This window comes from Engystomops pustulosus, unplaced genomic scaffold, assembly GCF_040894005.1.
Source record: "Engystomops pustulosus unplaced genomic scaffold, aEngPut4.maternal MAT_SCAFFOLD_119, whole genome shotgun sequence".
NCBI lineage: Eukaryota > Metazoa > Chordata > Amphibia > Anura > Leptodactylidae > Engystomops > Engystomops pustulosus.
The window spans coordinates 157,916-185,716 of NW_027285000.1; the positions used below are offsets into that span (position 1 = coordinate 157,916).

Genomic DNA, 27,801 nt, shown 5'->3' on the forward strand with positions numbered 1-27,801 from the left:
TGCCCTGACCCTCCACTGCTGTGCTACACCTCCAACCCACTGCTCTGACCCTTCACTGCTGGGCTACACCTCTAACCCACTGCCCTGACCCTCCACTGCTGTGCTACACCTCCAACCCACTGCCCTGACCCTCCACTGCTGTGCTACACCTCCATCCCACTGCTCTGACCCTCCACTGCTGGGCTACACCTCCAACCCACTGCCCTGACCCCCCACTGCTGGGCTACACCTCCATCCCACTGCCCTGACCCTCCACTGCTGGGCTACACCTCTAATTTTCTCTGGATAAGATATTTTGGAGATGCTCAGGTGCTGATAAGGCCTCTCTCGTTATACATCATTATACATCTCCCCCTTGAGCCCGGCAGGTGTTTGCGTCGCTCTGAGATTCTGTGTCACTGGTTTATTTCATCTTATGTCAGGGGTTATAAGATCCTGTACAGCTGTGCCAACCCCAGAGCATCAGACCCACCCAGGGGCACCACCTGTAGGGGGCAGACATCCTCACACAGGTATAGCTCCAGTGATTGGCTGCTGGGAATGCCCGGCCCCCTGACACCTCACAATATCACCTGTGACCTGAGGACTGGGTGCTGTGGGTGCCAGAGCACTAGAGGAGGAGGAGGATGTCTAACATCAGAGGTATGACCCAGATTACACTCAGCTCTCTGCCTGCGCTCTACACTGCTGCTTCTCTCTATCTGGTCTGTCCTATATATAGATGGGTCTCTGTATAGCGGGCACAGGAGGCTGCGGGGCACTGCCATCTCCTCCAGTACAGGAGGGTATAGATGGCACAGGAGGCTGCGGGGCACTGGGATCTCCTGTACAGGATGGTATAGATGGCACAGGAGGCTGAGGGGCACTGATATCTCCTGTACAGGATGGTATAGATGGCACAGGAGGCTGCGGGGCACTGGGATCTCCGGTACAGGATGGTATAGATGGCACAGGAGGGTGCGGGGCACTGATATCTCCTGTACAGGATGGTATAGATGGCTGCGGGGTACTGCCATCTCCTCCAGTACAAGATGGTATAGATGAGTATAAATGGCACAGGAGGCTGCGGGGCACTGATATTTCCGCCGGTACAGGATTGCATAAATGGCACAGGAGGCTGCGGGGCACTGATATTTCCTCCGGTACAGGAGGGTATAGATAGCACAGGAGGCTGTGGGGCATGGATATCTCCTGTACAGGATGGTATAGATGGCACAGGAGGCTGCGGGGCACTGATATCTCCTGTACAGGATGGTATAGATGGCACAGGAGGCTGCGGGGCACTGACACCTCCTGTACAGGATGGTATAGATGGCACAGGAGGCTGCGGGGCACTGATATCTCCTGTACAGGATGGTATAGATGGCACAGGAGGTTGTGGGGCACTGACACCTCCTCCTGTACAGGATGGTATAGATGGCACAGGAGGCTGCGGGGCACTGACATCTCCTGTACAGGATGGTATAGATGGCACAGGAGGCTGCGGGGCATTGATATCTCCTGTACATGATGGTATAGATAGCACAGGAGGCTGTGGGGCATGGATATCTCCTGTACAGGATGGTATAGATGGCACAGGAGGCTGCGGGGCACTGATATCTCCTGTACAGGATGGTATAGATGGCACAGGAGGCTGCGGGGCACTGCCATCTCCTGTACAGTATGGTATAGATGGCACCAGAGGTTGAGGGGCACTGGGATCTTCTCCTGTACATGATGGTATAGATGGCACAGAAGGCTGAGGGGCATTAATTAATGAATGCATTAGATTTAAGTTCAATGACAATGATATCCACGGTATCTTACCTAAATGACATAGTGATCAGCGTGTGCTCTATCCCCCGGGGTTATCCTCAGTGATCAGCGTGTGCTCTATCCCCCGGGGTTATCCTCAGTGATCAGCGTGTGCTGCATCCCCGGGGCTATCCTCAGTGATCAGCGTGTGCTGCATCCCCGGGGCTATCCTCAGTGATCAGCGTGTGCTGCATCCCCGGGGCTATCCTCAGTGATCAGCGTGTGCTGCATCCCCGGGGCTATCCTCAGTGATCAGCGTGTGCTGCATCCCCGGGGCTATCCTCAGTGATCAGTGTGTGCTCTATCCCCAGGACTATCCTCAGTGATCAGTGTGTGCTCTATCCCCAGGACTATCCTCAGTGATCAGTGTGTGCTCTATCCCCAGGACTATCCTCAGTGATCAGTGTGTGCTCTATCCCCAGGACTATCCTCAGTGATCAGTGTGTTCTGTATCCCCAGGACTATCCTCAGTGATCAGTGTGTTCTGTATCCCCCAGGGCTATCCTCAGTGATCAGCGTGTGCTGCATCCCCAGGGCTATCCTCAGTGATCAGCGTGTGCTGTATCCCCGGGGCTATCCTCAGTGATCAGTGTGTGCTGTATCCATAGGACTATCCTCAGTGATCAGTGTGTGCTGTATCCCCGGGGCTATCCTCAGTGATCAGTGTGTGCTGTATCCCCAGGGCTATCCTCAGTGATCAGTGTGTTATATCCCCAGGACTATCCTCAGTGATCAGTGTGTTATATCCCCAGGGCTATCCTCAGTGATCAGTGTGTTATATCCCCAGGGCTATCCTCAGTGATCAGCGTGTGCTCTATCCCCCGGGGTTATCCTCAGTGATCAGCGTGTGCTGCATCCCCGGGGCTATCCTCAGTGATCAGCGTGTGCTGCATCCCCGGGGCTATCCTCAGTGATCAGTGTGTGCTCTATCCCCAGGACTATCCTCAGTGATCAGTGTGTGCTCTATCCCCAGGACTATCCTCAGTGATCAGTGTGTGCTCTATCCCCAGGACTATCCTCAGTGATCAGTGTGTGCTCTATCCCCAGGACTATCCTCAGTGATCAGTGTGTTCTGTATCCCCAGGACTATCCTCAGTGATCAGTGTGTTCTGTATCCCCCAGGGCTATCCTCAGTGATCAGCGTGTGCTGCATCCCCAGGGCTATCCTCAGTGATCAGCGTGTGCTGTATCCCCGGGGCTATCCTCAGTGATCAGTGTGTGCTGTATCCATAGGACTATCCTCAGTGATCAGTGTGTGCTGTATCCCCGGGGCTATCCTCAGTGATCAGTGTGTGCTGTATCCCCAGGGCTATCCTCAGTGATCAGTGTGTTATATCCCCAGGACTATCCTCAGTGATCAGTGTGTTATATCCCCAGGGCTATCCTCAGTGATCAGTGTGTTATATCCCCAGGGCTATCCTCAGTGATGTGTGTGCTGTATCCCCTGGGCTATCCTCAGTGATCAGTGTGTGCTGTATCCATAGGACTATCCTCAGTGATCAGCGTGTGCTGCATCCCCAGGGCTATCCTCAGTGATCAGCGTGTGCTGCATCCCCAGGGCTATCCTCAGTGATCAGCGTGTGCTGCATCCCCAGGGCTATCCTCAGTGATCAGCGTGTGCTCTATCCCCAGGACTATCCTCAGTGATCAGTGTGTGCTCTATCCCCCGGGGCTATCCTCAGTGATCAGTGTGTGCTCTATCCCCAGGGTTATCCTCAGTGATCAGTGTGTTCTGTATCCCCCGGGACTATCCTCAGTGATCAGTGTGTGCTCTATCCCCAGGGCTATCCTCAGTGATCAGTGTGTTCTGTATCCCCCGGGACTATCCTCAGTGATCAGTGTGTGCTCTATCCCCAGGGCTATCCTCAGTGATCAGTGTGTTATATCCCCAGGGCTATCCTCAGTGATCAGTGTGTGCTCTATCCCCCGGGACTATCCTCAGTGATCAGTGTGTTCTGTATCCCCCGGGACTATCCTCAGTGATCAGCGTGTGCTCTATACCCAGGGCTATCCTCAGTGATCAGCGTGTTCTGTATCCCCAGGGCTATCCTCAGTGATCAGTGTGTTATATCCCCAGGGCTATCCTCAGTGATCAGTGTGTTCTGTATCCCCAGGGCTATCCTCAGTGATCAGTGTGTTATATCCCCAGGACATTCCAAGTCCCTCCTTGCTCTGGTCCTACTTCTTTTAGTGCCAAACTTCCCACTACTCACAGAGACCCTACAAACCTCATCAGTATCCAGTGCGTCCCCTCTTCTCTCCTCCTACATCTCCATGTAACGCCGCTCTGTGTGTAATAAACTTGTATCCGTCCATTATCCGTTTCATTCCAAGTCGTTTGACCTGCTGCTCATCACTGGAACATGGACCCAGCAGGACGACACTGCCTCTCCTGCTGCCTTGTGCTTTAGTGGCTTTCAATTCTCTCAGTAATCTAGAGCTGACGACAGGCAGGGGCAGGATTACTCCTCTCCGCACGGGGCACCTTCCAGGTCAGGTCTCATCTTCCCTTATTTTGAGGACCCCTCCCTCAGGATGTTTCCCCATTCTCCTTCATGCGGCTGTAACATATTGTCCCCCCACCAGTATCTCCACCACTTGGCTTCCTCATTTTCTATCCTGGGATATTCCAGCGCTTATCACAGGAGACTTTACCATAAACTCCCCCATCTCCCCTTCAGCCCCTCAACTTTATCCATAAGTTCCTCTTTAGGACCCTCACAAGTCTCCGATTCTCCTACTCAAATGGGAAACATCTCACAGACGCACATCTCTCTCCTGTCCTCACCGGGCTACTAACCAGTATAATCACAACCTTGGAAGTGCCCGGGATGAAGTGGCGCCCCCCTCAGTCCAAACATTTTACACGTCGGCAGCAACCTTGGCACACGCCCTAAATGCTCAAGGAGCGCGGAACATCTGCGGAGAAACTTGTGTACATCTGCAGACTTTCTGCACATCAAATTTATGCTTGGAACTTACAACATCTCCATCTCACCAGACAGATCTATGTCACTAATCGAATATCCTCCCTCTCCAACAACCCGAAAAGGCTCCACTAAATCCAAAGGTGACCATTTTCCATTGGCCTGGAGGACCCTGCAGTCTCTTGGTTTTCTTCCTATCTCTCTGTCCGCACTTTGTGTCTCCTTCTCTGGATCTTTCTCTTCTCCTCTTCCTCTCAGTGTCGGGGTCCTCAGGGCTCAGTCCTAGGTCCTCTCCTCTCAGTGTCGGGGGTCCTCAGGGCTCAGTCCTGGGTCCTCTCCTCTCAGTGTCGGGGGTCCTCAGGGCTCAGTCCTGGGTCCTCTCCTCTCAGTGTCGGGGGTCCTCAGGGCTCAGTCCTGGGTCCTCTCCTCTCAGTGTCGGGGTCCTCAGGGCTCAGTCCTAGGTCCTCTCCTCTCAGTGATGGGGTTCCTCAGGGCTCAGTCCTAGGTCCTCTCCTCTGTGTCGGGGTCCTCAGTCCTAGGTCCTCTCCTCTGTGTCGGGGTTCCTCAGGGCTTAGTCCTAGGTCCTCTTCCTCTCAGTGTCGGGGTCCTTAGGGCTCAGTCCTAGGTCCTCTCCTCTCAGTGTCAGGTTCCTCAGGTCTCAGTCCTAGGTCCTCTCCTCTCAGTGTCGGGGGTCCTCAGGGCTCAGTCCTAGGTCCTCTCCTCTCAGTGTCGGGGGTCCTCAGGGCTCAGTCCTAGGTCCTCTCCTCTCAGTGATGGGGTTCCTCAGGGCTCAGTCCTAGGTCCTCTCCTCTGTGTCGGGGTCCTCAGTCCTAGGTCCTCTCCTCTGTGTCGGGGTTCCTCAGGGCTCAGTCCTAGGTCCTCTTCCTCTCAGTGTCAGGTTCCTCAGGTCTCAGTCCTAGGTCCTCTCCTCTCCATGTCGGGGGTCCTCAGGGCTCAGTCCTAGGTCCTCTCCTCTCCGTGTCGGGGGTCCTCAGGGCTCAGTCCTAGGTCCTCTCCTCTCAGTGTCGGGGGTCCTCAGGGCTCAGTCCTAGGTCCTCTCCTCTCCGTGTCGGGGTCCCCAGGGCTCAGTCCTAGGTCCTCTTCTCTTCTCCCTCTATACTGCCCCCATTGGACAGACCATCAGCAGATTTGGATTTCAGTATCATCACTCCGGCCTTACGGCAGAACATTAGTGACTGTCTCTGTGACTCTCCATCTCGGTCTGTGGGATCACTATAGCACCGGGGCACAGGCCGCTGTCTTGGGGTTGTGCTGGACTCTGACCTTTCCTTTTCACCATACATTCAATCTCTTGCTCACTCTTGCCGGATGCTCCTTAAAAAAAAAAATCTCTAGAATCCGTCTAATTTCTGACAATTCAAACTCCTAAAATGCTAATTGTTGCACTTATTCACTCTCGTCTAGACTCCGACTAATCATCTTCCACTCACTAAACTCTCTCCTCTACAATCTATTATTAATGCAGCAGCCAGACTCATCCTCCAGACCAAACGCTACACGGACGCCTCCAGGTCTGCGCCAATCACTGCACTGGCTGCCTGTCTGCTTCCATATTCACTTTACTATAATAACCCTCATCCACACAGCTCTGCACAATGCTGAACCTCCCTATCTCTCTTCTCATTGCTCAACCTATGCTCTTCAATCTGCCAGTGATATTAGATAATTCTCTTCCTTAATTTAGAACCTCTCACTCACGTGGAGGAGGGTACCCCCCTGTCTGTTATCCCGAAAATACTTCTCTGCAGTCCCATCACCCAGGGCTCTGTATATATTCATTTATTCAAATATTTTCATTCCACCCTCTCAGAAAAATGTCTGGACAGTCACCCCCTCATCGACTGTAAGCTCTTGTGTCCCCCTCATCCTCATAGACTGTAAGCTCTTGTGTCACCCCCTCATCCTCATAGACTGTAAGCTCTTGTGTCACCCCCTCATCCTCATAGACTGTAAGCTCTTGTGTCACCCCCTCATCCTCATAGACTGTAAGCTCTTGTGTCACCCCCTCATCCTCATAGACTGTAAGCTCTTGTGTCACCCCCTCATAGACTGTAAGCTCTTGTGTCACCCCCTCATCCTCATAGACTGTAAGCTCTTGTGTCCTCCCTCATCCTCATAGACTGTAAGCTCTTGTGTCACTCCCTCATCCTCATAGACTGTAAGCTCTTGTGCCCCCCCTCATCCTCATAGACTGTAAGCTCTTGTGTCCTCCCTCATCCTCATAGACTGTAAGCTCTTGTGTCTCCCCCTCATCCTCATAGACTGTAAGCTCTTGTGTCCTCCCCTCATCCTCATAGACTCTAAGCTCTTGTGTCCTCCCCTCATCCTCATAGACTGTAAGCTCTTGTGTCACCCCTTCATCCTCATAGACTGTAAGCTCTTGTGTCCTCCTCATCCTCATAGACTGTAAGCTCTTGTGCCCCCCCCCTCATCCTCATAAACTGTAAGCTCTTGTGCCCCCCCCCTCATCCTCATAGACTGTAAGCTCTTGTGTCACCCCTCATCCTCATAGACTGTAAGCTCTTGTGTCACCCCCATCATCCTCATAGACTGTAAGCTCTTGTGTCCTCCCCTCATCCTCATAGACTGTAAGCTCTTGTGTCACCCCCATCATCCTCATAGACTGTAAGCTCTTGTGTCCCCCCCTCATCCTCACTGTTGTGTGTTCTGTAGATGTATACATTGTGTGGGTCAGTGTTCCTGTAGCAGTTCTGTAGCTGTGATGCTGGGGGTCATCTTCTTCCTCCTGGTGTAAGTGCTTGATCTTGGGACACAATATGAAAGCATGTCTCATGATCAGTCGGATCGTCTATCGGCCGCCCCCTGATCTGTCACATGGAAGCACCGGCTGCGCCAAAATCTGTGTGTAACACAATCCCAGCGCAGACACCTGTTATACCTGTGCAAGCCGCACAAACCCGGAAAAGGGGAACAGTCTGACGAAAGTTCAGAGTGACCCTTAGTAAATGAGCCCCAGTGGATTTCTGGCTGAGGAAAAAAAAATCATAAGGCAGTGAAATTGATTTTTTTAAAAAAGGAATTGTGCCATTTACTTCTGGACACGCCCCTTTATTTCTATTGGTTGTAGTTATTAATAGATTTACAAAAATGAAAAATGTATACAGCACAAGAATCAGATGCAGTGTCTGAACAAGGCTCAGTATATAAACACAGCACCAGAACCAAGCTCAGTGCAGGTATACAGCACAAGAATCAGAAGCAGTGTCTGAACTAGGCTCAGTACATAAATACAGCACCAGAACCAAGCTCAGTGCAGGTATACAGCACAAGAATCAGAAGCAGTGTCTGAACAAGGCTCAGTATATAAACACAGCACCAGAACCAAGCTCAGTGCAGGTATACAGTACAAGAATCACAAGCAGTGTCTGAACTAGGCTCAGTACATAAATACAGCACTAGAACCAAGCTCAGTGCAGGTATACAGCACAAGAATCAGAAGCAGTGTCTGAACAAGGCTCAGTACATAAATACAGCACCAGAACCAAGCTCAGTGCAGGTATACAGTACAAGAATCAGAAGCAGTGTCTGAACTAGGCTCAGTACATAAATACAGCACCAGAACCAAGCTAAGTGCAGGTATGCAGCACAAGAATCAGAAGCAGTGTCTGAACTAGGCTCAGTACATAAATACAGCACCAAAACCAAGCTCAGTGCAGGTATACAGCACAAGAATCAGAAGCAGTGTCTGAACAAGGCTCAGTACATAAATACAGCACCAGAACCAAGCTCAGTGCAGGTATACAGTACAAGAATCAGAAGCAGTGTCTGAACTAGGCTCAGTACATAAATACAGCACCAGAACCAAGCTCAGTGCAGGTATACAGCACAAGAATCAGAAGCAGTGTCTGAACAAGGCTCAGTACATAAATACAGCACCAGAACCAAGCTCAGTGCAGGTATACAGCACTAGGATCAGAAGCAGTGTCTGAACAAGGCTCATTACATAAATACAGCACCAGAACCAAGCTCAGTGCAGGTATACAGCTCAAGAATCAGAAGCAGTGTCTGAACAAGGATAAGTACATAAATACAGCACCAGAACCAAGCTCAGTGCAGGTATACAGCACAAGAATCAGAAGCAGTGTCTGAACAAGGCTCAGTACATAAATACAGCACCAGAACCAAGCTCAGTGCAGGTATACAGCACAAGAATCAGAAGCAGTGTCTGAACAAGGCTCTGTACATAAATACAGTACCAAAACCAAGCTCAGTGCAGGTATACAGCGCAAGAATCAGAAGCAGTGTCTGAACAAGGCTCATTACATAAATACAGCACTAGAACCAAGCTCAGTGCAGGTATACAGCGCAAGAATCAGAAGCAGTGTCTGAACAAGGCTCATTACATAAATACAGCACCAGAACTAAAAATACACTGAATCCAAAATGTTTATTGAACACTGATTTTTGCATCGTTGTCTTCCTAACGTTGTAACTTTGTTATTTCCTCACTGATTGAGCTCGTTGAGGTTTATTGTTGTGTCTCGGGCTGTAATCTTCCCTGGTAGCCTCAGGGGTCCGCTCCACTTTTTGATTTTTTTTGATTTTTTAAACACAGTGATAACACATTTTTATGAAATTTGCTGGGATATATTTTACGCCGCTCCCCAAATGCGATAAATAATGGAATATAACAACTTCAGGGGCATCAGAATAGCAAGAATATAAGATTGCCCTGAGCTCAGGTGTGAATGCTACAGAACCAGAAGGGACCAAAGCTCATACAACATATCATCAGCACAAGGGGATCGAGTCTTCCATCTCCAGATTCCACAACAATCATTTCCCTACATGTATCAAACAAACAAACAAACAAAAACAATAAAACAAAAATAAAAACAACAAATGACAATTTAAACAAAACAAAAAGTAACAAAGTAACAAGGCAGGTTCTGATAGAGACTTGGACTGGGTTCACACTTTGTGCATTAACATTGTGTTTACATTGTGTTTTGTAAACGCAAATGTTAACAGTAATGTAATTCGGCAAATCGCCTCCTTAGCTCTTGTAATAGGCTTCAAAACGCAGCGTGTGACCGCGCCCCGAGAGGCTTTTGGAAGATAATAAATAATCTACAGTAAGATATTACGTCTCCTCCGGGGTCCCGGACACTCAGTATATACAGTGTATACTCCTAGTGACCTCACCCCCAGCCTGTATATAAGGTTTCATACTGGACAATGTCAGGAGAACTACAAGTCCCAGAAATATCCCCCCCCCCCACCAGGTGCAGGATCTCCCTCTATAGGTTATATAGGTATCACTATGAGGCTGAGGGCGATTCCTGCTGCTATATAGAGGTAGTTACTATATGGAGGTCACACAGAGGACATTGGCGCCTGTGAGGTCCTGCGCTATTGTGCCGCCATAGTCAGTGCTCGCCAGGTGATCGCTGCATCTCCTCCCATTATGGAGGATACGGCTGAGATACTGAGATACGAGTACGGCTGAGATACGAGTACGGCTGAGATACTGAGATACGAGTACGGCTGAGATACTGAGATACGAGTACGGCTAAGATACTGAGATACCGGCACGGCTGAGATACTGAGATACCGGCACGGCTGAGATACTGAGATACCGGCACGGCTGAGATACCGGGTACTTACCTGTGGCTTATACTGTGCAGTGTAACTTGCGCTCGGCCTGGAGATTCTTTACAACTTTTAACAAAGTGAAATTTAGGAGCGGCCGATCCAGAGCGTAACGTTATGGTGTCCGCCATCCGCTGGGTTATACGCGTTTCAGGCTCCGCCTCCTTCATTAGTAGATTAATTAGCTTCCAGCACAATGGTTCTTCCTGCAGGTAATCAGTGCTGGGTATAAAACCTGGAGAAGTCTATAAGAGATGATAAGGATTTTTATATTCTGTCCACATGACTTGGAATTCCAATAAAAGAGACACGTATCTATATGTATATATATATGTACGTATATGTATCTCATATGTATGTATGTATGTATATGTATCTCATATGTATGTATGTATGTATATGTATCTCATATGTATGTATGTATGTATATGTATCTCATATGTATGTATGTATGTATATGTATCTCATATGTATGTATGTATGTATATGTATCTCATATGTATGTATGTATGTATATGTATCTCATATGTATGTATGTATGTATATGTATCTCATATGTATGTATGTATGTATATGTATCTCATATGTATGTATGTATGTATATGTATCTCATATGTATGTATGTATGTATATGTATCTCATATGTATGTATGTATGTATATGTATCTCATATGTATGTATGTATGTATATGTATCTCATATGTATGTATGTATGTATATGTATCTCATATGTATGTATGTATGTATATGTATCTCATATGTATGTATGTATGTATATGTATCTCATATGTATGTATGTATGTATATGTATCTCATATGTATGTATGTATGTATATGTATCTCATATGTATGTATGTATGTATATGTATCTCATATGTATGTATCTATGTATATGTATCTCATATGTATGTATGTATGTATATGTATCTCACTAATATATAGAAACATGTCATCATTTTTGGTCCGTTTTTAAGCAGTCCTTTAAAAAATGCAAGCTTTAAAAACGCATCTGTTTTTGACAGGTTTTGACGACTTATCTTAATTAAAACTGGTCAAAAACAGATGCGTTTTTTTAACGGATTGCTTACAAATGGACCAAAAACGGGTCCAAAACGCCACGTGTGGCATCACCCTCAGGGCACGTTCACACGGTGTGTTTTGTCCTGCGTTTTCATTGCGTTTGAAACGCATATACAACAGCTCATGAGAGGTGGTTTGTCTGTTTACATTACTGTTTACAATGTGTTTTGTAAACGGAAACGTTAACAGTAATGTAATTAGGCAAATCACCTCATCTCAGCTGTTGTAATGCGTTTTAAAACGCTATGAAAACGCAGCCAAAGCGCAAAGTGTGACCACGCCATAAGGGTTTACAAACACAGCCAAGACGGCACGTCAAAGTCACGTCAGACAAAGTCGTGCCCACCGGGGCGGGCCTCGGCCCGATCGCATCGGCGTTTCTAACGCAAAACACGTTAATTTGACGCAAAACACCGGCGGCTCGTTCCCGATCGCAGGCGTTTCCATAAATGTAGGGAAATGATTGTTGTAGAATCTGAGAGATGGAAGAATTGATCCACTGGTGCGCGGGGCATGGGGCGGCCCCGGGTGCGCGGGGCATGGGGCGGCCCCGGATGCGCGGGGCATTCTTCTCTGACGCTTGGGGCTACCTGGGGTTCGTGTTCCCGTCAGGATCGCGCTGGTAAAAGCGATTGTTTCGGCTGTCGGTGACTCACATTGAGATCTTCTCTCTGGTGCTTCAAACACCCACAGGAAAAACCTAGACTGACAGCGCGTCTGGCGGGGGAGGGGGTTGTGAAATATCCTGTGTGGGGACGGTGCACGCTGTAATGACTGGAAACACTGCTGTGTGCATGTACCGGGTCACCGGACCAGAACCTTCCCGTACAGATCTCCCCAGCAGCCGCAGCAGTCACTGCCACAAAATACAAGATAGAAGATGGATTTCTGCGCTGCCCTACAAGAGCCGCATTATTCTGTGCAGGGGGGGGGGGCTTGTTTTTTGCATGGAGGGGGGGGGGGGAGTTTATTATTTTTTTTCTTGTAAGAGATTTGCACAGATGGTGCGGCAGTGCCGGGGTGTAGCCATCAGCCTCTGGCGCGCACTGTATCTAAGATATCGGAGCGCCGTATCTAACTGTGCTATAAGCACACTGTATCTAAGATATAGGAGAGCCGTATTTAACTGTAATTGGAGCAGTCTGTGACTATGCTCCTACTGACCTATTACTCAGTGACTATGCTCCTACCGTCCATACACCCTGTGACTATGCTCCTACTGACCAATTACTCAGTGACTATGCTCCTACCGTCCATACACCCTGTGACTATGCTCCTACCGTCCATACACCCTGTGACTATGCTCCTACCGTCCATACACCCTGTGACTATGCTCCTACCGTCCATACACCCTGTGACTATGCTCCTACCGTGCATACACCCTGTGACTATGCTCCTACCGTCCATACACCCTGTGACTATGCTCCTACCGTCCATACACCCTGTGACTATGCTCCTACCGTCCATACACCCTGTGACTATGCTCTTACCGTCCATACACCCTGTGACTATGCTCTTACCGTCCATACACCCTGTGACTATGCTCTTACCGTTCATACACCCTGTGACTATGCTCCTACCGTTCATACACCCTGTGACTATGCTCCTACCGTACATGTACCCCGTGACTATGCTCCTACCAGACATGTACTCCGTGACTATGCTCATACCAGACATATACTCCGTGACTATGCTCATACCGTCCATACACCCTGTGACTATGCTCCTACCGTCCATACACCCTGTGACTATGCTCCTACCGTACATGTACCCCGTGACTATGCTCCTACCAGACATGTACTCCGTGACTATGCTCATACCAGACATATACTCCGTGACTATGCTCCTACCGTCCATACACCCTGTGACTATGCTCCTACCGTCCATACACCCTGTGACTATGCTCCTACCGTGCATACACCCTGTGACTATGCTCCTACCGTGCATACACCCTGTGACTATGCTCCTACCGTGCATACACCCTGTGACTATGCTCCTACCGTCCATACACCCTGTGACTATGCTCCTACCGTCCATACACCCTGTGACTATGCTCCTACCGTCCATACACCCTGTGACTATGCTCCTACCGTCCATACACCCTGTGACTATGCTCTTACCGTCCATACACCCTGTGACTATGCTCTTACCGTACATGTACCCCATGACTATGCTCCTACCGTACATGTACCCCGTGACTATGCTCCTACCGTACATGTACCCCGTGACTATGCTCCTACCAGACATATACTCCGTGACTATGCTCCTACCGTACATGTACCCCGTGACTATGCTCCTACCAGACATATACTCCGTGACTATGCTCCTACCGTACATGTACCCCGTGACTATGCTCCTACCAGACATATACTCCGTGACTATGCTCCTACCGTACATGTACCCCGTGACTATGCTCCTACCAGACATATACTCCGTGACTATGCTCCTACCAGACATATACTCCGTGACTATGCTCCTACCGTACATGTACCCCGTGACTATGCTCATACCAGACATGTACTCCGTGACTATGCTCATACCAGACATATACTCCGTGACTATGCTCCTACCGTACATGTACCCCGTGACTATGCTCCTACCAGACATATACTCCGTGACTATGCTCCTACCGTACATGTACCCCGTGACTATGCTCCTACCGTACATGTACCCCGTGACTATGCTCCTACCAGACATGTACCCCGTGACTATGACACAGATGTAATTTGGATGGAGCTCCCATGTCCCAACACATTAAGAGCAGGAACATCCAACTTCACATGTACAACAAATCGCTGCAAGGTCTCAGTACAAAACCAGCGATGTCTCCAGGGGCGGAGCTGGAAATAAACTGATCTCCAACGTCTCCACACCTGGAGCTCACTACAATCAGACCACAGGCACAGCCGGAACGTCAGGCGCCAAGCAACCCGACAACTGAAGCCTCTAAAAATAGACGGTGCGCCCTGCACCAGATAACACGGGGTGACTGCTGGTGTTCACACTGGGGGAGACTCGGGAACATGTCCTCCTCCTCTTCTTCTCAGTCGGGTTTCACAATCCTCCGTGCTATTGTACATATAACCCCCACAGGATGACAGTCACTGACCGTCCCAACCACAAGCGCAGCAGCTTCCTGACCACGTAGAGCGCCTGCAGCACCACGGAAAGGCTGATGCAATCTCCAGCACCCTCCGTCTAGCAGCCCCTGGATGTATTCAGCAGACGATTGGTCGGTAGAGGAAGCGGCTGAATGCTGGAGGTGATGAAAGTCAGACCCAAACTTATCTCATGGTATCTGATTGGATTGGGGTCACAATGTTAGAAGGTCCAGTGGTGGCCAGGAGAACTGCAGCTCAGATCCTACTTCAGTCATTAGAGCCTTCTACTTACCTACGAAGGTCCTGGCACCGGTGGCTGATCCGTAGATGGTCAATGGTATCTGGGGACAAAATTTGGAGGCCATGGTGAAGAATTTAGGCTCAAAACCCACATGGAACCATCTCCTGTGTACAGGTTCTGGCACTGGAGGCTCATCTTTATGTGTTCTAGGTGTTGGACCTCCACCAATCTGATACTGATGACCACAATCCATTAGATAGTCTCTGTTAATGTTTACGGGCACTGAAACATGGGAATCGGGCAAAGATAGAGGAGAGCTTCTCTTGGGCTTCATGAGGGTCTTGAACAAGGACCTGGGTCAGGTTGACAGGTCCATCCTGTGACCCAGGGTGTGTGATCTGTGTATGAAGAATGGCGGCACAAGGACCAGGGTGACCCTTGGCAAAACATGGGCCAATGCCCGGTCATGTTGGGAGCCAAGACTGAGTGAACCCGTGTATGGGAGTAGTCTGGGTTTTACTGCAAGACATGAAAGTGGACCGGGTGACCAGACAGGTGATCCGGAAGACGAGGGAAAAGAACATGTGGGTGCTCGGGAGGGTGGTTGCAGATAATCAGAGTGGCAGTGCAATCATTTACCCCCGACCACCGGCTGTCACCGCGTAGCCCCCATGCTGAGACGTCACAGGAGGTCCCCACAATCAGACCCTACTAGTGGCACAGATAAGTGGTCCTGCTACAACCTTCCCTCTGATAACTCTCTGCTCCCTCTCCGGTGCCCCGGCATTAGATGTGGGTCATCCCTCCGTCCAGGACCATTGCTGGTGACATCAGTCATCACCGCTCTACATGATGAATAAGAGGCAGGCGGATGTCTGAGGTCGGATTCTCGCTGATTCTTCGGGTTGGGTTTCTGATTATTTTTTGACACTTTCAATCTTAACACTTTCCACCCCAGGTAAAATAAAGGTGATTTCCAGAGTCAGAACTGCCTTGTCAGCAGAAAGCGGAGGTGGAAGCCTCCAAGCCCCGACCTGTGGGAGGCGCCGCTTCATGTGGCTTCTCAGCAGCGTCAGTGGAAACAGCCGAGTCTGATCAAGTGTTTTTTTTTTGTGGTTTTTTTTCTTTTTGCAGCACAAATCGAAGTCATTCCCTGCAAAATCTGCGGAGACAAATCTTCTGGGATCCACTATGGCGTCATCACCTGCGAGGGGTGTAAGGTAAGAACCTGCACAACACAGGATGTGACGGACATCAGAGACATTTGTGCCGCTGTTACATCACAGGGAACTGAGAGCAACTGCAACAAATTCTCAGCTGTGAGAAGTCTGCACCGCTCCGTGTATTATAACATGTCCGTATTTGCAGGGCTTCTTCCGTCGCAGTCAGCAGGGGAAGCCGATCTACTCGTGCAGCCAGCAGCAGAGCTGCCCCATAGACCGCTCCAGCAGGAACCGCTGCCAGCACTGCCGCCTGCAGAAGTGCCTGTCCCTGGGCATGTCCAAAGACGGTAAGACCTCCAGAACATCCACTGACCAGTGATATTCACCTTGGCCGTCATGTATCAAGACTGAAAATTACAGGCTGTATACACCTTGTTTCTGGTAGTGGGCAGGCTGACATAGGACTGGCTGTACACAGGATCTGTTTCTGGTAGCGGGCAGGCTGACATAGGACTAGCTGTATACAGGATCTGTTTCCAGTAGCGGGCAGGCTGACATAGGACTGGCTATACACAGGATCTGTCTCTGGTAGCGGGCAGGCTGACATAGGACTGGCTGTACACAGGATCTGTTTCTGGTAGCGGGCAGGATGACATAGGACTGACTGTACACAGGATCTGTTTCTGGTAGTGGGCAGGCTGACATAGGACTTGGGTGTACACAGGATCTGTTTCTGGTAGTGGGCAGGCTGACATAGGACTGACTGCACACAGGATCTGTTTCTGGTAGCGGGCAGGCTGACATAGGACTGACTGTACACAGGATCTGTTTCTGGTAGCGGGCAGGCTGACACAGGACTGGCTGTACGCAGGATCTGTTTCTGGTAGCGGGCAGGCTGACATAGGACTGACTGCACACAGGATCTGTTTCTGGTAGCGGGCAGGCTGACATAGGACTTGGGTGTACACAGGATCTGTTTCTGGTAGCGGGTAGGCTGACATAGGACTGACTGCACACAGAATCTGTTTCTGGTAGTGGGCAGGCTGACATAGGACTGGCTATACACAGGATCTGTTTCTGGTAGCGGGCAGGCTGACATAGGACTTGGGTGTACACAGGATCTGTTTCTGGTAGCGGGCAGGCTGACACAGGACTGGCTGTACACAGGATCTGTTTCTGGTAGCGGGCAGGCTGACATAGGACTTGGGTGTACACAGGATCTGTTTCTGGTAGCGGGCCGGCTGACATAGGACTGACTGTACACAGGATCTGTTTCTGGTAGCGGGCAGGCTGACATAGGACTGGCTGTACACAGGATCTGTTTCTGGTAGCGGGCAGGCTGACACAGGACTGGCTGTATGCAGGATCTGTTTCTGGTAGCGGGCAGGCTGACATAGGACTGACTGCACACAGGATCTGTTTCTGGTAGCGGGCAGGCTGACATAGGACTTGGGTGTACACAGGATCTGTTTCTGGTAGCGGGTAGGCTGACATAGGACTGACTGCACACAGGATCTGTTTCTGGTAGTGGGCAGGCTGACATAGGACTGACTGCACACAGGATCTGTTTCCAGTAGCGGGCAGGCTGACATAGGACTGGCTATACACAGGATCTGTTTCTGGTAGCGGGCAGGCTGACATAGGACTTGGGTGTACACAGGATCTGTTTCTGGTAGCGGGCAGGCTGACATAGGACTGGCTGTACACAGGATCTGTTTCTGGTAGCGGGCAGGCTGACATAGGACTTGGGTGTACACAGGATCTGTTTCTGGTAGCGGGCAGGCTGACATAGGACTGACTGTACACAGGATCTGTTTCTGGTAGCGGGCAGGCTGACATAGGACTGGCTGTACACAGGATCTGTTTCTGGTAGCGGGCAGGCTGACATAGGACTGACTGTACACAGGATATGTTTCTGGTAGCAGGCAGGCTGACATAGGACTGACTGTACACAGGATCTGTTTCTGGTAGCGGGCAGGCTGACATAGGACTGGCTGTACACAGGATCTGTTTCTGGTAGCGGGCAGGCTGACATAGGACTGGCTGTACACAGGATCTGTTTCTGGTAGCGGGCAGGCTGACATAGGACTGACTGTACACAGGATCTGTCTCTGGTAGCGGGCAGGCTGACATAGGACTGGCTGTACACAGGATCTGTTTCTGGTAGTGGGCAAGCTGAAATAGGACTGGATGTACACAGGATCTGTTTCTGGTAGCGGGCAGGCTGACATAGGACTGGCTGTACACAGGATCTGTTTCTGGTAGCGGGCAGCCTGACATAGGACTGGCTGTACACAGGATCTGTTTCTGGTAGCGGGTAGGCTGACATAGGACTGGCTGTACACAGGATCTGTTTCTGGTAGCGGGCAGGCTGACATAGGACTGGCTGTACACAGGATCTGTTTCTGGTAGCGGGCAGGCTGACATAGGACTGGCTGTACACAGGATCTGTTTCTGGTAGCGGGCAGGCTGACATAGGACTGACTGTACACAGGATCTGTTTCTGGTAGCGGGCAGGCTGACATAGGACTGGCTGTACACAGGATCCGTTTCTGGTAGCGGGCAGCCTGACATAGGACTGGCTGTACACAGGATCTGTTTCTGGTAGCGGGCAGGGTGACATAGGACTGGCTGTACACAGGATCTGTTTCTGGTAGCGGGCAGGCTGACATAGGACTGGCTGTACACAGGATCTGTTTCTGGTAGCGGGCAGGCTGACATAGGACTGGCTGTACACAGGATCTGTTTCTGGTAGCGGGCAGGCTGACATAGGACTGACTGTACACAGGATATGTTTCTGGTAGCAGGCAGGCTGACATAGGACTGACTGTACACAGGATCTGTTTCTGGTAGCGGGCAGGCTGACATAGGACTGGCTGTACACAGGATCTGTTTCTGGTAGCGGGCAGGCTGACATAGGACTGACTGTACACAGGATCTGTCTCTGGTAGCGGGCAGGCTGACATAGGACTGGCTGTACACAGGATCTGTTTCTGGTAGCGGGCAGGCTGACATAGGACTGGCTGTACACAGGATCTGTTTCTGGTAGCGGGCAGGCTGACATAGGACTGACTGTACACAGGATCTGTCTCTGGTAGCGGGCAGGCTGACATAGGACTGGCTGTACACAGGATCTGTTTCTGGTAGTGGGCAAGCTGAAATAGGACTGGATGTACACAGGATCTGTTTCTGGTAGCGGGCAGCCTGACATAGGACTGGCTGTACACAGGATCTGTTTCTGGTAGCGGGTAGGCTGACATAGGACTGGCTGTACACAGGATCTGTTTCTGGTAGCGGGCAGACTGATATAGGACTGGCTGTACACAGGATCTGTTTCTGGTAGCGGGCAGGCTGACATAGGACTGGCTGTACACAGGATCTGTTTCTGGTAGCGGGCAGGCTGACATAGGACTGACTGTACACAGGATCTGTTTCTGGTAGCGGGCAGGCTGACATAGGACTGGCTGTACACAGGATCCGTTTCTGGTAGCGGGCAGCCTGACATAGGACTGGCTGTACACAGGATCTGTTTCTGGTAGCGGGCAGGCTGACATAGGACTGGCTGTACACAGGATCTGTTTCTGGTAGCGGGCAGGCTGACATAGGACTGGCTGTACACAGGATCTGTTTCTGGTAGCGGGCAGGCTGACATAGGACTGGCTGTACACAGGATCTGTTTCTGGTAGCGGGCAGGTTGACATAGGACTGACTGTACACAGGATATGTTTCTGGTAGCAGGCAGGCTGACATAGGACTGACTGTACACAGGATCTGTTTCTGGTAGGGGGCAGGCTGACATAGGACTGGCTGTACACAGGATCTGTTTCTGGTAGCGGGCAGGCTGACATAGGACTGGCTGTACACAGGATCTGTTTCTGGTAGCGGGCAGGCTGACATAGGACTGACTGTACACAGGATCTGTCTCTGGTAGCGGGCAGGATGACATAGGACTGACTGTACACAGGATCTGTTTCTGGTAGCGGGCAGGCTGACATAGGACTGACTGTACACAGGATCTGTTTCTGGTAGCGGGCAGGCTGACATAGGACTGGCTGTACACAGGATCTGTTTCTGGTAGCGGGCAGGCTGACATAGGACTGGCTGTACACAGGATCTGTTTCTGGTAGCGGGCAGGCTGACATAGGACTGACTGTACACAGGATCTGTCTCTGGTAGCGGGCAGGATGACATAGGACTGACTGTACACAGGATCTGTTTCTGGTAGCGGGCAGGCTGACATAGGACTGGCTGTACACAGGATCTGTTTCTGGTAGCGGGCAGCCTGACATAGGACTGGCTGTACACAGGATCTGTTTCTGGTAGCGGGTAGGCTGACATAGGACTGGCTGTACACAGGATCTGTTTCTGGTAGCGGGCAGACTGATATAGGACTGGCTGTACACAGGATCTGTTTCTGGTAGCGGGCAGGCTGACATAGGACTGGCTGTACACAGGATCTGTTTCTGGTAGCGGGCAGGCTGACATAGGACTGGCTGTATACACTCTGTAGCGAAGACCTTGATCTCTTGAGGCTGTGGCATACAGAATATCTCTGAAGCCCTGCTATAAAGGTTTTCTGGCTGAGTCGCTGTTTACACTAAAGAGTTCACTGTTTCACATGAATATTAATATGATAATTACTGAGTATAGATTACATGGAGAAATACAGGCCAGTAGGTGGCGATGTTTCTCCACCTTGTATTAGGATACATAATAACAGGGGCAGGTTGATAAGGCCCACGCCACCAGTACCACTGGGATTACTCTCACCCAATTCAGTAGGGATCGCACTCTGGGCCACCACTAGTGTACAATAGGGTCTGTACCATGACCGGATCATTGGTGCACGTTCAGACTGTTGGATGTCTCATGGCCTTCTGAATAGAGCCCAATGGATTTATAAACAGCAGGTTCTGTCATCCTCATCTTTTCGTAGCCGTGAAGTTTGGGCGCATGTCTAAGAAGCAGAGGGCCATACTGCAGGCCGAGGTGCAGAAGCTTCTGAAGAAGAGAAGTGACATGAGCTCTGAGACCCCGGCCGAGCAGCCGTCCACCACCACCCCGGAGCTGCCACACTCCACCCAAACCTCCGCCTGGATGGGTCACAGTAGGTGGGACGACTCCTTCTCCAGCCGTTCCCTGCCGAGGATGCAGCTGCAGAGGGCGCAACTGGTGCTCCACAACCCCGAGAAGACACCGGCAGAAGCCGCTACTAGGAAAAGCTTCTCCCGGGATCAGCAGCTTCACATGGAGAGCGTCCAACCCAATGTATTCCACAACGTGGACTCGTACTGCAGCCTTGTCAGCTCCTGTCTGCACCCACAGAGCATGATATCAGCCACAGAACTGGGTGAGTGCTGGGTGCTCCTGCCACTACCAGTCTACTACAATATTTCTCATCCACAACACAAAATTCGAGCTTCTCCATAGTTTCACAGTCCTGCTGCTACTAACAACATACACACAGCTCTGATTACACATCTGTCCAGGGATGAAACCGAACACTGGCTGAAAAGAGCACAGAGAAAAGCAGTGTGAGGACAAACCCCCTCTTACATTTCAAGAATGTACATCACTATTTCACAGTCCTGCTGCTACTAACAATATCTAACTAAAAATATTTCTTTACCCTCAGAACTCCTGATGCAGAACGTGGTGTTGGCCCACCAGGAGACCTGCCAATTCCGTCAGGAGAACCTGCAGATGCTGAGATGGGAAACCTTTACATCTGCGGAGGTGCAGGGCTTACAGCAGAAGGTATCGTGTCCATCGTGTCTCTCCGGCAGGAGTAAGGCGGTGTTCAGAAGAAGCTGAAACAAAACGGCATCCAATAGAATTGGCTGATACATTGTAATAAACCAGCTTACACTGTATTAGACTTTTCTGTAGACCACACCCCTTCCCAATAAGCCCCTCCCCCTCATTTTAATAAGAAACAAAAATATGCAAACCTCTGAATAGATGTGACGGACATGTCCTGCAACTCGCCCGGACCTGTGAATCTCCATTACTTATCATCCGTCAATGTGCCGCCAGTTACAGTTGTTTTGGCTTTTGCCGGTTTTTGTGTCCTTCTCCCTGTGTCCGGTGACTTCATTCTGTATTTTGTGGCTCCCTCGTCCCCCTCGTCCTCACACATTCTGCTTCTCTCTCTCTCTCCAGTCCATGGAGCTGATGTGGGAGCGCTGCGTGGGCCACGTCACAGACGCCATTCAGTACATTGTGGAATTCGCGAAGCGTCTCAGCGGCTTCATGGACCTGAACCCCAACGATCAGATCGTTCTTCTGAAAGCAGGTAACGGGGGTCACATGACCTATTTCCTTCACGTATTGGAACCGCCAAACCCTAGTGATTCCGGATCTCCGCAGGTGCCATGGAGCTGCTGCTCATCCGGATGAGCCGAGCCTTCAACTGCTACAACAACAGCGTCTTCTTCGAGGGGAAATACGCCCGACTGGAGGTCTTCCACGCTCTAGGTGAGACGCCTGCCACGTCCTCTGGGGTATATGACACCCCGAGGTGGTGATACTAAGGTGTCTCCATTCTTCTTCCAGGGTGCAGCGACCTCATTGGTGCCATGTTCCAGTTCAGCCAGTCGCTGTGTGCGCTCAACCTCTCCGAACATGAGGTGGCCTTCTACAGCGCCATGACCCTGCTCAATCCCGGTGCGTCTTCTGCTCCCCAGTGCATCCAAGGCTCATCTATAAAAAACTATAAAACTAGATAAAAATAAGGCAAAAATGTATCAGAAATGGTGCATTGTTTGCCTGCAGAGCGTGCAGGGGGCGCCATAATCACGATAGATGTCATAGGGTCTGGATGACCTGGTGCCCCCTGCCGCGCTCCACCACAATGCACCATTGTTTGTTTGATGTTCAGAATTGTGGCGCAAGGTCCGACTAAGCACTAAACGCCCCGATCAGTGCACATGTTATCCGTCTTGTTGGACACGTGTGAGCCTGTATGATTCTATATTCCTTGTCATAAGGTCGGCCATGGCTACAAGAGAAGCAAAAGGTGGAAAATCTGTACAAGAGGATTCACTGCGCATTCAGACACCTCCTGCGCAGGACGCACCGCGAGCTCATAATAATGAAGGTAAAATCTCCTCCTCCTCCTCCAGCTCTATATAATCCTCACACGTCTCCTCCTCCTCCTCCTCATGTGATCACAGCTCTATATACTCCTCACACGTCTCCTCCTCCTCATGTGATCACAGCTCTATATAATCCTCACACGTCTCCTCCTCCTCCTCCTCCTTATGTGATCACAGCTCTATATAATCCTCACACGTCTCCTCCTCCTCATGTGATCACAGCTCTATATAATCCTCACACGTCTCCTCCTCATGTGATCACAGCTCTATATAATCCTCACACGTCTCCTCCTCCTCCTCCTCCTCATGTGATCACAGCTCTATATAATCCTCACACGTCTCCTCCTCCTCCTCCTCCTCATGTGATCACAGCTCTATATAATCCTCACACGTCTCCTCCTCCTCCTCATGTGATCACAGCTCTATATAATTCTCACACGTCTCCTCCTCCTCCTCCTCATGTGGTCACAGCTCTATATAATCCTCACACGTCTCCTCCTCCTCCTCATGTGATCACAGCTCTATATAATCCTCACACGTCTCCTCCTCATGTGATCACAGCTCTATATAATCCTCACACGTCTCCTCCTCCTCATGTGATCACAGCTCTATATACTCCTCACACGTCTCCTCCTCCTCATGTGATCACAGCTCTATATAATCCTCACACGTCTCCTCCTCCTCCTCATGTGATCACAGCTCTATATAATCCTCACACGTCTCCTCCTCCTCCTCATGTGATCACAGCTCTATATAATCCTCACACGTCTCCTCCTCCTCATGTGATCACAGCTCTATATAATCCTCACACGTCTCCTCCTCCTCATGTGATCACAGCTCTATATAATCCTCACACGTCTCCTCCTCCTCCTCATGTGATCACAGCTCTATATAATCCTCACACGTCTCCTCCTCCTCATGTGATTACAGCTCTATATAATCCTCACACGTCTCCTCCTCCTCCTCCTCCTCATGTGATCACAGCTCTATATAATCCTCACACGTCTCCTCCTCCTCCTCCTCCTCATGTGATCACAGCTCTATATAATCCTCACACGTCTCCTCCTCCTCATGTGATCACAGCTCTATATAATCCTCACACGTCTCCTCCTCCTCCTCCTCCTCATGTGATCACAGCTCTATATAATCCTCACACGTCTCCTCCTCCTCCTCCTCCTCATGTGATCACAGCTCTATATAATCCTCACACGTCTCCTCCTCCTCCTCATGTGATCACAGCTCTATATAATTCTCACACGTCTCCTCCTCCTCCTCATGTGGTCACAGCTCTATATAATCCTCACACGTCTCCTCCTCCTCCTCATGTGATCACAGCTCTATATAATCCTCACACGTCTCCTCCTCATGTGATCACAGCTCTATATAATCCTCACACGTCTCCTCCTCCTCATGTGATCACAGCTCTATATACTCCTCACACGTCTCCTCCTCCTCCTCCTCATGTGATCACAGCTCTATATAATCCTCACACGTCTCCTCCTCATGTGATCACAGCTCTATATAATCCTCACACGTCTCCTCCTCCTCCTCATGTGATCACAGCTCTATATAATTCTCACACGTCTCCTCCTCCTCATGTGATCACAGCTCTATATACTCCTCACACGTCTCCTCCTCCTCCTCATGTGATCACAGCTCTATATAATCCTCACACGTCTCCTCCTCCTCATGTGATCACAGCTCTATATAATCCTCACACGTCTCCTCCTCCTCCTCATGTGATCACAGCTCTATATAATCCTCACACGTCTCCTCCTCCTCATGTGATCACAGCTCTATATAATCCTCACACGTCTCCTCCTCCTCATGTGATCACAGCTCTATATAATCCTCACACGTCTCCTCCTCCTCATGTGATCACAGCTCTATATAATCCTCACACGTCTCCTCCTCCTCATGTGATCACAGCTCTATATAATCCTCACACGTCTCCTCCTCCTCCTCATGTGATCACAGCTCTATATAATCCTCACACGTCTCCTCCTCCTCCTCATGTGATCACAGCTCTATATAATCCTCACACGTCTCCTCCTCCTCCTCATGTGATCACAGCTCTATATAATCCTCACACGTCTCCTCCTCATGTGATCACAGCTCTATATAACCCTCACACGTCTCCTCCTCCTCATATACCTGCTCTATATAATCCTCACACGTCTCCTCCTCCTCATGTGATCACAGCTCTATATAATCCTCACACGTCTCCTCCTCCTCCTCCTCATGTGATCACAGCTCTATATAATCCTCACACGTCTCCTCCTCATGTGATCACAGCTCTATATAACCCTCACACGTCTCCTCCTCCTCCTCATGTGATCACAGCTCTATATAATCCTCACACGTCTCCTCCTCCTCCTCATGTGATCACAGCTCTATATAATCCTCACACGTCTCCTCCTCCTCCTCATGTGATCACAGCTCTATATAATTCTCACACGTCTCCTCCTCCTCCTCCTCCTCCTCATGTGATCACAGCTCTATATAATCCTCACACGTCTCCTCCTCCTCCTCCTCATGTGATCACAGCTCTATATAATCCTCACACGTCTCCTCCTCCTCCTCCTCATGTGATCACAGCTCTATATACTCCTCACACGTCTCCTCCTCATGTGATCACAGCTCTATATAATCCTCACACGTCTCCTCCTCCTCCTCCTTATGTGATCACAGCTCTATATAATCCTCACACGTCTCCTCCTCCTCATGTGATCACAGCTCTATATAATCCTCACACGTCTCCTCCTCCTCCTCATGTGATCACAGCTCTATATAATCCTCACACGTCTCTTCCTCATGTGATCACAGCTCTATATAATCCTCACACGTCTCCTCCTCCTCCTCCTCCTCATGTGATCACAGCTCTATATAATCCTCACACGTCTCCTCCTCCTCCTCCTCCTCATGTGATCACAGCTCTATATAATCCTCACACGTCTCCTCCTCCTCCTCATGTGATCACAGCTCTATATAATTCTCACACGTCTCCTCCTCCTCCTCATGTGATCACAGCTCTATATAATTCTCACACGTCTCCTCCTCCTCCTCATGTGGTCACAGCTCTATATAATCCTCACACGTCTCCTCCTCCTCCTCATGTGATCACAGCTCTATATAATCCTCACACGTCTCCTCCTCCTCCTCATGTGATCACAGCTCTATATAATCCTCACACGTCTCCTCCTCATGTGATCACAGCTCTATATAATCCTCACACGTCTCCTCCTGTGATCACAGCTCTATATAATCCTCACACGTCTCCTCCTCCTCATGTGATCACAGCTCTATATAATCCTCACACGTCTCCTCCTCCTCCTCATGTGATCACAGCTCTATATAATCCTCACACGTCTCCTCCTCCTCCTCATGTGATCACAGCTCTATATAATCCTCACACGTCTCCTCCTGTGATCACAGCTCTATATAATCCTCACACGTCTCCTCCTCCTCATGTGATCACAGCTCTATATAATCCTCACACGTCTCCTCCTCCTCCTCATGTGATCACAGCTCTATATAATCCTCACACGTCTCCTCCTCCTCCTCATGTGATCACAGCTCTATATAATCCTCACACGTCTCCTCCTCCTCATGTGATCACAGCTCTATATAATCCTCACACGTCTCCTCCTCCTCATGTGATCACAGCTCTATATAATCCTCACACGTCTCCTCCTCCTCATGTGATCACAGCTCTATATAATCCTCACACGTCTCCTCCTCCTCCTCATGTGATCACAGCTCTATATAATCCTCACACGTCTCCTCCTCATGTGATCACAGCTCTATATAATCCTCACACGTCTCCTCCTCCTCCTCATGTGATCACAGCTCTATATAATCCTCACACGTCTCCTCCTCATGTGATCACAGCTCTATATAATCCTCACACGTCTCCTCCTCCTCCTCCTCATGTGATCACAGCTCTATATAATCCTCACACGTCTCCTCCTCCTCATGTGATCACAGCTCTATATAATCCTCACACGTCTCCTCCTCCTCCTCCTCATGTGATCACAGCTCTATATAATCCTCACACGTCTCCTCCTCATGTGATCACAGCTCTATATAACCCTCACACGTCTCCTCCTCCTCCTCATGTGATCACAGCTCTATATAATCCTCACACGTCTCCTCCTCCTCCTCATGTGATCACAGCTCTATATAATCCTCACACGTCTCCTCCTCCTCCTCATGTGATCACAGCTCTATATAATCCTCACACGTCTCCTCCTCCTCATGTGATCACAGCTCTATATAATCCTCACACGTCGCCTCCTCCTCATGTGATCACAGCTCTATATAATCCTCACACGTCTCCTCCTCCTCCTCCTCATGTGATCACAGCTCTATATAATCCTCACACGTCTCCTCCTCCTTCTCATGTGATCACAGCTCTATATAATCCTCACACGTCTCCTCCTCCTCCTCATGTGATCACAGCTCTATATACTCCTCACACGTCTCCTCCTCCTCCTCATGTGATCACAGCTCTATATAATCCTCACACGTCTCCTCCTCCTCCTCATGTGATCACAGCTCTATATAATCCTCACACGTCTCCTCCTCCTCCTCCTCCTCATGTGATCACAGCTCTATATAATCCTCACACGTCTCCTCCTCCTCCTCCTCATGTGATCACAGCTCTATATAATCCTCACACGTCTCCTCCTCCTCCTCATGTGATCACAGCTCTATATAATCCTCACACGTCTCCTCCTCCTCATGTGATCACAGCTCTATATA

At 49.9% G+C, this 27,801-nt stretch overlaps 1 protein-coding gene across 2 annotated transcripts in view; it reads left to right on the forward strand.

The window, feature by feature from the left end:
* The first annotated feature begins 603 nt into the window (after positions 1 to 603).
* Positions 604 to 27,801, forward strand: part of LOC140107131 (nuclear receptor ROR-gamma-like) — a 39,642-nt gene continuing 12,444 nt past the window's right edge. The window contains exons 1-9 of one of the 2 annotated variants that reach the window (XM_072131678.1): positions 604 to 642; positions 15,912 to 15,997; positions 16,146 to 16,287; positions 20,877 to 21,290; positions 21,576 to 21,697; positions 22,103 to 22,235; positions 22,310 to 22,417; positions 22,496 to 22,606; positions 22,930 to 23,039. In XM_072131678.1, coding sequence (XP_071987779.1) covers positions 627 to 642; positions 15,912 to 15,997; positions 16,146 to 16,287; positions 20,877 to 21,290; positions 21,576 to 21,697; positions 22,103 to 22,235; positions 22,310 to 22,417; positions 22,496 to 22,606; positions 22,930 to 23,039 — 1,242 coding nt within the window. In that variant the 5' untranslated portion in view covers positions 604 to 626. Of the gene's footprint in view, positions 643 to 14,685; positions 14,698 to 15,911; positions 15,998 to 16,145; positions 16,288 to 20,876; positions 21,291 to 21,575; positions 21,698 to 22,102; positions 22,236 to 22,309; positions 22,418 to 22,495; positions 22,607 to 22,929; positions 23,040 to 27,801 lie in introns of those variants that run through there. The other variant, XM_072131679.1, reaches the window with a different exon arrangement.